This window comes from Aquila chrysaetos, chromosome 10 (genome assembly GCF_900496995.4).
Source record: "Aquila chrysaetos chrysaetos chromosome 10, bAquChr1.4, whole genome shotgun sequence".
NCBI classification, from domain to species: domain Eukaryota; kingdom Metazoa; phylum Chordata; class Aves; order Accipitriformes; family Accipitridae; genus Aquila; species Aquila chrysaetos.
In genome coordinates, this window is record NC_044013.1 from 15,286,454 (window position 1) to 15,297,851 (window position 11,398).

General features: G+C 56.4%; 1 protein-coding gene across 1 annotated transcript; it reads right to left on the bottom strand.

Annotated features, from left to right (window-relative positions):
* Positions 1–1,008: 1,008 nt before the first annotated feature.
* APOD (apolipoprotein D) lies at positions 1,009–7,300 on the bottom strand. Its single transcript, XM_030027898.2, has 5 exons — positions 7,158–7,300; positions 6,054–6,207; positions 5,635–5,756; positions 3,707–3,795; positions 1,009–2,236 (listed from the first exon to the last, which is right to left on the bottom strand). Exons 2-5 carry the CDS (start codon positions 6,174–6,176, stop codon positions 2,001–2,003), a joined length of 570 nt encoding a protein of 189 aa, XP_029883758.1. The 5' UTR covers positions 6,177–6,207; positions 7,158–7,300; the 3' UTR covers positions 1,009–2,000.
* Between the last annotated feature and the right edge of the window lie 4,098 nt (positions 7,301–11,398).

Sequence of the window (11,398 nt, forward strand, 5' to 3'; positions counted from 1 at the left end):
GGCGTGCTCGCCGGAACGGACCGGGCTTGTCACGGGTCTCCGTGACGCTGGCGAAGAGGCGGCGAGGTGTCCGCCTGGAGGGCTCGGGCGCGGCGGCTTTCCGCCACCGAGTACAACGCTCCCGTTCCGCGGCAGGACCTGCGGCTCCCGGCCGGATCCCGGCGCCGCCCCTCCGGTGGGCCTTGCAGGTTCCCAGCCCCGGGGGCTCGGTGCCTGCACAGCCACCCCGCCGTGGGCTGGCAGCACGGCTGCGAGGGGGTGCGGGCTACAGCAGCGCCGTCCGCCTGAGGGGGAGAATAGGAATCTGATGGAGCAGCGATGAAACGATCTGCCCCCAAAACCTGACACACCTGGGACCCAGCGCGCAGCTGTCAGCATCCTGGCATGTCCTCCGCCATCCTTACAGCCTGAGGATATGCGGGTGGGGTGCGTGATTCTGTGTCACAGGAACTGTGGCGTTAGGATTTAGAAGTTTAAAGGGCTGATGGCTTAAACGTGGCGGTTGTTTCTGATCCCTGCAAGGCATCCCTCCCATCTCAGCCTCCTCCAACTGGTCAAGATCAGTGAAATGCTGGCTCCCTGCCCAGCTCCTGCAGCCCTCCCGGGGCAAGAAAGCGCTTTGCAGCACACACACCCCAATCGAGGTCCCACCACAGCAGGTGTAGAACACTTCCTGCAGATTTATAGCATGCTACGCCCACGTCATTATTTCTTCATGTCAATGAAAGCAGCAGGAGATGGGGGTCGCTGCCAGCCAAAGCCATGACGTGGGTTTGCTGGCATGGCTCAGGCGATGGGGGAAGCCTGCACATCGGACCCCAGGGAGCTGGAAAGACCTTCAGGCTCCTGGAGCAAACCATTTAACTTCAGATGTGGTTGTTTAGGTTGCACTGCATTCCCACTCTGGCGGTGCCCTAGCCTCAGAGGAGAGGCAGACCCCACACGCCGAGCCCCTGGCCTGCTCGAAAGGGTCATACAGCTGGGAAGGTACAAAAGCTCTCAAACAGATACTTTGATTTCATTTTTAATGAGTTGCATCAATGCTATTCAAGCAGAGTTGTCGCGGTGCCTGGTGAACACCTGCCTGGGCAGATGCAATGCCAGCAGGCACTCGGCATGTACAAAAGCGGTGAGCAGGATGTCAGGCAGAGCCTGCCGTCTCTCGGTGTTCGCGGAAAAGCCTCCAGAGGAGAGGACAAGGGAGCAGCCCTGTCTCCTTCTGTCTGCTTACAGGTGCTCTCAGAGCTGACCCCTTGGGAGTGCAGGACTAGCCTCACTAGAGGCAAGACAGGACACATACAGACACTGGGGGTGGAGGGATGCTGAATTTCTGGACATTTTTAGACTTTAAATACAAAGGGCCAGATCTGATTTCTAGTGAGGAGGTCCTCTGACTTGGCAGCAACATTCTGCACCAGAAAACATTCAAGACCACCAGTCTCAGTTCCCAGGCTGTAGGACCGACCCACAGTGTCTGGGCATTGCCGTTGGGAAGGCAGTGCACGCAATGTAGCTCAGACACCGTAGACTCCTAGCAGGCCCAGAAGCATCAAGACTAAAATGGGAAACAAACCTGGAGCTGTGTGATGAAAGGTTTTTCCCCAGGACTAATACTTGCACATGACTTCTCATACCCTTTCCCATCCACATACTGGAGGACTCACAGCAACAGCAGATCTGGCCTGGCGCTGTGTCACTGCGTGCCGCAAGTTACGTCTCGGGAGGGCAGTTACATTGGTCCGTGGGCATCTGCACTTCACGGTTTCTCTTCTTCACCCATTAGCTTTGAATCAGTCAGTTACACTGCGAAAGTCAGGGCGAGACAAAAAAGCGGGGAGAGCGATAGAGGGAACAACAGCAAGGAGTAACTCAGGGCTGGCAAACTACCGTTAGCGAAAGGATTATTACATGTCTCTATTACATAGAGAAATTCTAATGGATAATAAAGAAAGCAACAAAGTTCATCGCTGGCCTGGCGCTGTGTCACTGTGTGCCGGGAGTTACATCTCGGGAGGGCAGTTAAGTTGATCCGTGGGCATCATTTTCTCAGTGTCAATCTTGTAGGACTGGAGAACGCTCTTCAGGTGCTCCACGGTTTCTGGGTGCATCTCGGGAGATCTTGACATAATCCAGGCGTAGTCAACGTGGAAGAGCCAGAGGATGTTGGTGCAGGAGTAAACCAGTGAATAGTTTTCATAGTCGGTGGAGATGACCCAGTAAGGGGCTGAAGGCATGACTAGGAGACAGAAGGGCACAGTGAATGCTGGGGTAACCAACTCTGGACTGCTCTGCAGCACTAGAGCCACAGCTCCTGGTGCTGCTCCCACTTTTGCTGCTCCTGAGCCACATAACTGTGGTCAGTACAGGGAGCTGTAATTTATAAAAGCCTATCAGGTCTTGTTCTGCCCAGAGGGACTCGAGAAAGCCACAGAGGTCTTGCTGGAAAGTTAAGACTATGACCTGAACAGCTCGGATGGGCCACCGACAACCAGCCCAGCTCACACCCACGTGAGGGTGCTTGCTGGCAGGAAGGAGCCCTAGGGCTGGGAGCTGACATCGGTGATCTGAGGAGCCCGAACCACCACCTCCCTCCCCACCACCCACTGCCCCACACAGCCAGCAGGAGCCCGGGCGGTGGGAATCGGTATGGCTCAGCCCATCCCACCAGCACCAGCCACGTGAGTCAAATTCTGTTCTCCATCAGGCTGCTATGCCCAGAGCATCTGCTCTGATGAGGGACAGCCACTCCAGCTTCAAACTGTCAGGCAGAAAGCAGAGGTGAGTCCAGCGGGCAGGCATAAGTGCCCTGGGATTTATTTCTGATGCATTCAGGAATGCTGGGTGCTGTTCTCTGGGGCTCGTGTCCAGTGAGGATGACGGGCATTGCACACTCTGCGGGCAAAATGGCCGCGGGTGATGCCTTAGCAGCGCATAATTAAGTCTGGCTGTGCTCATGAACAATAAGTGTCCTTTGCAAGTACCTCTGCTCCACCCATTTCTCCAAATAACTCCTCTGTGTGAGTGCTGTGAAACAGCCAAGGAAAAGGTGTGAGGGAGCAGAATAAAAAGAGAGCCAAGAGGAGACTTCTGCTCACTTTCCAAGTGTTGCTGCGGACCGAGGAAAGTGCTCTGCAACTTAAGTAAAATGCACTGCACCTCGGCAGGCCCCAGTCGTGTGTTACATTGACAAGGGAAGAAAATGCAAATAAAAACACATTATTAAAGGTTATTAAAAGGTGCTTGTAAGCAGAGGCAGGGTGGGCTAGTAGCTCTACTGCTGTGTTCAGAAAAACAAGCCTACTCCTGGCCCTTGCAGCGGCTGTGGGGCTGCCTCTCCCACCTCCCCCGCTCCCTGTCCCCATCTGTGAAATGACCTGGAGGGATGGAAATGCTGCTGATCTTTCTCGCTTTGAGATCAGTTGGTGAAGAATGCTCCACCACTGCGGGGGCTGTTGCTGTAAATGATGTATAAATATCACCAAACCACTGCCTGCTGGTCACAACGTCTGTCCTAATGTTTTGCCATTGCCCCGTCATGCTGCGCTGAAGTCACCGGGGCAGCTTTGCCTCTCGCTTTGCTAGTTTTGCACCCCTGATGACATGGCAGGGGTGCCTGCTTCATGCAGGCGCTGCCCTCCTGCGCTGCTGAGGCCAGCGGGCACCAGGGAGCCGGTGGAGGCTGCGAGCCTCCCAGCCACACACTTACACCAGTTAAAGCGGACGCCCAGCTTGGCCGGCTCCTTTACATCCATGTGCATCATTTCTCCTTCGACTTGATTGACTTTGCCATTGGAACTAAGGGGAGAAAGAGAAGGCAAGAAATAAAATCAGGTGAATTTGAAATCTTTTTTTTTTTTTTTCCTTCCAATAAATCATCCTTCCTGACACATTCACCTGCCAAGAGGTGGCTGTAACATGTACCAGCTAACCACAGCATCCCCGGACGGACAGCTCGCCCCTGGGGACGGTTTCAGCAGCACCCAGGGCACACCAGGTCCTGGGCCAGGCGCAGCAGGGCAAGTGCTCTCCCAGGTTAAACCACCCCAGCGCCCCAGGGTGCCTCTCTCCAAGTGCCCCTGCCAGCAGGGTGTACTTCGGTGCCAGGGGGACAGTGACAGAGAATAGGGAGAGCAAGACCCCTCTGCACGGGGCAGGAGGATCCCAGCACTGATCTTGGATGTGCCAGGGAGTAGCTCAACTTCTGCTAGTTGTGGAAGGCCTGTGTTCACTTCTGTTTAATCACCTGCATTTTTTCCAGGTCACGGCACATTCCTCCATACACAAATTACCTGTTGCTGCTTGGTGAGCCAGGGTTTGTTTCGCTGCTGGTTCAGAGCACTGCCGTGCTGGCAGCAAGCCCTACGACTCGGGCTGCCCGTCTTATAATTGCATTTTTCCCCAGATGCCTCAAGACCTGGACGCTGCCTGTGGGGCAGGAAAGTTTCACGCTTCCCTGTGAAACAGGAACACCCAAGGAGGCAGAAGCTAATGCTGCCAGCAGCAAAGAGAGGTCAAGGGGCTGATGCTGGAGCCATGCACAGTGTACACCTGACCCAAAACATTCCTGACATTTCAGGGTCCTGAGCTGCTGAAATGGTGACACCGTCAGATTAATCTCTGCAGATTAATGGAGGCGCAAATAAATGGCCAGCTGTTTGCCAGGCGCTGCCCTAGCAGCGGAGCTGCAGACAGTGCTGCACGGTCAGCAAGCAGCATGGACGCTGCTCTCTGCCGGACACGAGGGATGTGTTGCTACGTTGTTGTTATTGTGAGCCAGAACAAAGTCCCCATGCCATGCCAGGGAGCGCAGGGGACAGCGCTGCATTCGCCGCTCGATCCCTCTTATTCATTCAGCCACTCACAGCAGCACCCCACAACAGCCGGGGCTGGTGATGGAAACAGATGAATTAATATCTGCATCTGTCCATGCGAAAAGCCAGGAGGGCTTGGCATAATTGCCAAGTATCAAGTACAATAAAGGGAACAATCAGTGCATTCACTTTGCTCACTGATTTAAACTGGCAATGGTTGCTGATCCCCTTACACAGCAGTTACTATCAGTGCAAGGTGAATGCTCCAGAAAAAGGCTGACAAATATTTGCTTAAGTAAAAATTACCCACGTGCTTTACCTTCCCTGACCCTTTGCACTGCGTCCCTTTACTCCGAAGCAGAGGGGACCACAAAGCACAGGCACCTCTCAGCACACAGGGGCACAAGCTGGTGGCTGCCGTCCCATAACCAGGCCTGTGACCCTCCCTGGACGGGACCTGGGGCATCTGGCTTCTCAGCCGTCACTGGGGATCACAAACCGGTCAGGGGAGAAACCCAGGCTATTTCACAGTGGAGTCACCATGTGCATTTGATCTATTTTCTCACTACTCACCTTGGACAATGAGACAGACACCTGGTGAGCCCCAGGGAAGCACCGGCAGAAACCAGAGACCCACATCTCTGCCGAAACCACAGCAAAGCCCATTACCCCAGGAGAGCTACTGCAACCACATGGTGCCTTCCCCAGCACCCCCAGTTCCAGAAACAGGCAATTTGGAAAAAAATGACCACCCAGGATGGCAAGAGAGGTGACAGGAGTGCCACCCCTGCAGCGAGGACACGGCCTGAACACAAACACTTACAGCATCTCCTTGTTGATCACCTTGAACTTCCCGTTCTCCCTCAACGAGTAATTTGCCTGGATGCAGCTTCCTTTCTCGAAACTTGATGGCAGCTTCTCTATCTCGTACCATTTCCCCAAATACTGATAGAAGAAAGTCCAGAGAGACACTTTTAGCGCAAGAGGGCTGAGGCAGAGCAGTACGGCGTGTTTGCTGGCACCGTTCTGACTGCTCGGTTCGTTCAAGCATCCACCTCCATGGCGCAGGAGGCTGCAGGGGGTTAGCGGGGTTGCAGACCCGCGCCGGCAGCTCCGGCACAAGGCGTCGAGACCAGACCTGCCAGCCCCCCCACCCATGCACCCAGGCAGTTTGCCATCGGTCCCATGCCCCCTTAGCCTAACTCGCTACCCGCCATGAGATTTTTAGAAAGCTTTTCACACCTTGTTGATATCGAAGTTTTCTTGGACTGGTGGATCTGGGCATGGTCCCATGTGAAACATCTGGCCTTTCCCAAAGCCGAGGAAGCCGAGCAGGACCGAGAGCCGCACTGCTGTGCCCAGCATGGCTGTGCCCGGATGCAGGCAGGAAACGGACCTGGGGAGGAGGAAAATAGCTGAGCTGGGGCCTCCCTGGAGCAGAACTTTGTGTGAAATACGGCAAGAAGGACAGGACGGCTGCAGCAGGGCACCTCAGGGGCACAGCAAGGGGAAAAGGATCATGAGAAGAGCACAAAGCCACTGTGCCAAATAAGCCCCCAGCACAAAATGGCCTCAGCTGTGCTCGAGCTGTGCCCAGCAGCTCTGCGGGAAGCAAGGCAATGCCTGGTGAGAGCACCTCTACCCATGACCCACACCTGACACCTAGCAAGATGCAGGGGTGATAAACCCCCAAGGACACGCAGGAACATCATCATCTGTCCAAAGCTGAGGTAAGGGGAAATGCAGAGATGTTTGCTATAAAATGCTGGAGCACAAGGAACATGCTCCAGGGGCGGGGCAGAGCCGGGGCCCTGGGACATGGAAGCGAGCAGTGTACACATGCAAGGGCTGGCATGGTGAGAGGGACATCCCCACGTGTGCCAGGGCTGCCTGGCCCTGCAAGGCAGTGGAGGGACAGTACAGCTGCCTCTGGGGGGTCTCCGTGTGCCAGGATGTACACAGCACTGCAGGGTGGGCAAGTTGGTCGAGACTCAAATCAGCACCAAATAAAACATGAACCAACCCCCAAAAGCATGCTGCGAGGTGGGAAAGGACATGCTTTCCTGCGGAGCAGAGGCGGGAGCTCTGCTGCTCACCCCCAAGCAGCCCCTGGAGCCAGGATGCTGCCCGTGTGCTTTGAGGTCTGCTTGGGGCAGGTTGGCACCTACAGACCCTGCAGCATGGGGCTGCTCTGCTTCCCTGGCCAGAAACTCCTCCACAGGAGCAGCAGTAGCATTTTCCCCAAGTTTAAAAGAAAAGCCCAGTCTGTCTCCAGCCGCAGGGCATGGGCCCCACTGCGGACACAAACACAGGTCCCATTTTGAATCTCTTAATTCAGAAACGTACCTTGGCTGATGAGGCGGAGTGATGCTCTGCAGAGGACCAGGGCTGCAAGAAACAGCTCTGTGGTGAGCTCTCCGCCTCGTCGTTTTATAAGCGTGCTGGGATCATCATTATTCAGCACTAGCACAAACCACTCCCTGGTCCTCGACGTGTTTTGTTTTTTTGGCAGGCCAGTCAGCTGCCTTCGATCTGCAGCTGGTACGAAGCTGGAGATGGGCTGCAACTTGGCTGCTCACCCAGGCAAACAAAGGCACCCTACGTGTCTGGGTGTCGCTCTGCAGCTGTGGAGCGCTCTGCCATTTGGCTGCTCACAAGAGCCTCAGACCTGGGTGCAAACAGCAGGGGAAGGGGAGAAGTGCTGCAGCCTTTGAGAGGGGCTGGGGACGGCAGCGGCTCCTGTCCTGCTCCCTCTGGCCCAGCAGCAGCCATCACCATGCTCCCAGGGGGGACATGCAACTTCCACTGCCAGGGGCCACTTGAGCCCTGGAGACCCTCTGGGCCACCGCAACATTGTGGTCCCCATCACAGTCCCTCACAGGAGTACATGGGGAGAATTAAGTAGCGGGAGGTATTGCAGGCTCACCTGGGGAGATGCAAGACCTCTCAGCAGTTTTTCCTCTAGACTTTTAAATCTCACTACTAGGAAAGATGCTGGTGCAATTAGTTCTGTGCTGACCTGGCAGTTTTTCCAACAGGTGCCCAGCAAATGACTTTGACAGCAGAGCAGCCATCTGTGAAGGCAGCCAGTCAGGAGAGTTATGCAAGGAAAGTTGAGTAACAGACAGGATGCTCTCTGTGTTTAATTACATTTTCTTTTAATCTAATCTCTGTTGAGACTTTCTCTCTAGGTGTGTTTTTACACGCTGCACCGCGTGCTTTACTCACACATGCACACACACACACACTCTGGAGCCCCTAGCTGCCCAAAGGTCACCCCAAGAGCCACAAAGAGCTCAGTCCTCTCCCTTACTGGGGCCGTGCTGCTGAGGTGTGCCCTGAAACACGGCCACAGCTGAGGTGCTCCCAGGACCTCGATGGCCATCAAGGCTCAGCGTGGCTCGTCCAACGCAGACCCAGCAGCACCGGGGGAGCTGCCACTCCACCGCCCTGCCGGCAGTGCTTGGCATGGGGCAGGGGAGCCTGCAGGGGCTCTCCCTGCCTGCACACAGCTCCCTCGGTGGTTTGGCAGCCACCATGTGCGTGTCCCTGATGGGGTTGCTCTGGCTGCCCATGTCAAAAAGTCAGAGGTGTCCTGCAGACCCTCTGCAAGCCCCATGTTCATCTGCACCTCTTGTGATACAAACAGGTTAGAAATCAGAAACCCCTGGACAGACGCCCTGACCTGAATGGTACGAGCACTGCCATGCTGTAGTGCACTGCAGAGGTGAGATCTACCCCCCCCCCCCCCCAGCAGACCAGCAGGCTCAGTTTTTCTCCTGAGCTTGGCTGCCTGCATCCTGCAGAGCAACCAGAGGAGAAAGCACTGCAGAATGGCCAGCCCTGGCCACAGCAGAGCATTTGCCCTGTGTGTGTGAGGACATGGGGAGGTGTGTCGGTGTGTGTATCCACATCTGCGCATGGAGCACTCTCCCATGGGATGGAGCGAGGACTCCCTAGCTGTGGTGGCAGCATTTTGCCCTTGAATGGAGAGGTTTTGATGAAGCTTTTCGCCCTGCTGCAGCAGGAGGGCCTCGTGCTCGCTCTGTCCTCCAGGCACTGCCCAGCACCCCAGGGCTGCCCTGCAGTGCTGGCCCTGCCAGAGATGTGCCCAGGTGACTGGGCACTGCAGTTTAGGCTCCCAGCACCCTGCAGCCAAAGTCACACCAGAGCAGCGAGGCGTTCACCCAGCCACGCTCCACGAAACCTGCTGCAGGAGCGTGCGTTCACCTGGGATGTGGCCAGGAGGCGACGAGGAGCCAGGAGCCACCAGGAGCTGACACTCCTTAAGCCCCAGCGAGAGCGGGGATGACATGTGGGGTGGGCTTTGCTGTAGCCATCAGCTGCCTCATAGCCAGCACCAACAGCAGTGGAAGCAAACCTCTGTCTTGGTAGGGCACACAGGGGTCCCACCTCCACCCAAAGGCAGCACCTTCAGAAGCCCAGGGGCGGCAGTGCGTGGAGCCCTGCTCCTCCAAGGGGCATCCCACGGGTGCTGAGGCACCGCATGCCTTGAAGCACAGATGACGAGAGCTGACAGCCGAGCTCGCTGCTGGCTGCTGGGACCTGTCTCCACGCAAGCGCTGGCTGCGCCTTCCCCAGGGGCACATTTCTGGGCTCTGCCTGACCACAGCGGGAAGCACCCAGGTATCTATCTGCTGCTCCTGTGTTGGAATGGAGCAGGCTCGGGCTCCTGCAGCTGAGTCCCTGCTCGGGGCCACCAGGCCAGGCCGTGTTCAGTGGCCACCCCATCCCCAGCACTGCCAGGACTCTCCTGTCTCCTCCAGCACCCACTGGGACTGCTCACCCACACAGACCCTGCTCCACGTCCCGCCTGCCGTTAGCCCGGAGCAGGACTCTGCTCATGAGCCTTGTGCACCTTCAACGCACACCAGAGCAAGGGTTTGGGAAAAGCGTAACCTTATAATTGCAGCTAATTGTGGGGTGGGGAGAAGTCATCTCCACCTGGTAAGCAGTTCGTACCCTGGAGCAGAGGAGGGGAGGCACATCAAAGGGCAGGAAGCTGGAGCAGGGGTGGGAGGACAGGAAGGAGGAGAGCTGGGGGGAAACCAGGGCAAAGCGGGGGGGCACCAGGCACGCTCTGAACGCTTCATGCAAGAATGAAGCCTCCCCCACATTTCTGGGTGATGAGGCAGCTGCAAGGCAGGCGTACGGGGTGCGTGCAGAGCACACGGAGGGTGAAGCGCTGCAGGGGTTGGAGGGCAAGGCAGCGCAGATGGGGCGCATGGGCAGCGTGCACACGTGGGGAGGCAGGAGTGGATGCAAAGCACGCACGGGGTGAGGTGGCACGAGCTACACAGCATGTCCAGGGGTGGGCAGGTGAGGCTGCCCGGGGCGCAGGGCACATGCAGGGTGTGCGTGGGACGAGGCAGCGCTGGGCACACGCTGGGCACGGTGTAAGGCAGCACTGCGTGCAGGGCACATATGGATGGGCTACATCGGCCGGGATTGTCTCGTGTTACTTGGTTGTCTATTTCTGAGACGAGGCTCGGCTGGCCCTAGGGAGAGGAGGCAACGGCACTGAGCGCTGCCAGCAAAGAAAACCCCCTTGTTAGAATAAGTTGGAGCTGCAGATAAAATCCTGCCAGCTGAGGGCTGGGACAGGGCAGTGCCACACCACCCATGAAGTTCTACCTGCAGCCAACCTGGCTTAGTGCAGAAGTGAGATTGTCCCATTGCACACCCCAGGCCACCCTGAAATCAGCTCCTATGTAACAGAGAAGCTTTAGGTGGCCAGGCCTGGTGGGGACCTGGCTCCCCGGGGAAAGGCTGTCTTACCACACTGTGTCCCCAGCTGGGATTTCAGCAGCTGCAGAGAAGCCCCCAGCAGCTTTCCACCTGCCATGAGATGGGAGAGCAGCCAGAGTGACATTGTCCTCTCAACCCTGTGATGAGATCCTTGACACTACTTAGGACAGCCAAGAAGCTGCCCAAGCTCTTACCAGCAGGAAAAGCCTCCAGTGGAGGCACTGGAGGGACCAGAAGTTCTGGGCATACCCTTTGATTATGGAACACCACCAGCTCCAGCCCTGGGAGTCAGCAGCCCAGGGCTCCATGCCTGTCCCTGTGAGGAAGGTTTCATCTCCAGATGGTGACTGAGCAACCTAAACCCATGGGGGCTGGAGAGCTGCCACTGTCATGGCTATTTTGCACCATTTTGCATGAACAGATCTTGTCTTCAGGCCTGCTGCCTTTGAAGCCCCAGTGCTGGAGCCTCTCTGTGGGACCTGGGCTGTCAGGGCATGATATCCTGGGACGTAGGTTATCCTGGGGGTCCTGAGACTGCCACCACGGAGACACCATGTTTTTGCATGGACAGCTCTTCCTGCCTCAGGAGGTGCCTTCCCTCCTTTCTCTCTCTTTTCTCCTGCAAGTTCATTTCTGTTGTTTTTCTCACTACTCTACAGGAAATGGGGTTTGGGCTGGCCAGACAAGTTGCCACATGTATACAGAAACAAAAATGAACTTGCAGGAGATAAGACAGAGAAAGGGAAGGCAGGTGGGAATTTTCCTCTGTTTCTAGGAGTGGCAATGAAGTGCTTTGAAATCTGTTCATGCAAAATGGT

Bases quoted from the DNA above. Each gene is read 5' to 3' on its own strand.
- APOD (XM_030027898.2), bottom strand. From the start codon at position 6,176: ATGCTGGGCACAGCAGTGCGGCTCTCGGTCCTGCTCGGCTTCCTCGGC. The intron at 5,757-6,053 runs GTGTGAAAAGCT...TTCTTCTATCAG, and splicing joins AAAACTTCGATATCAACAAG to TATTTGGGGAAATGGTACGA. The intron at 3,796-5,634 runs GTAAGTGTTTGT...TTCTCCCCTTAG, and splicing joins GTGATCAACAAGGAGATGCT to TTCCAATGGCAAAGTCAATC.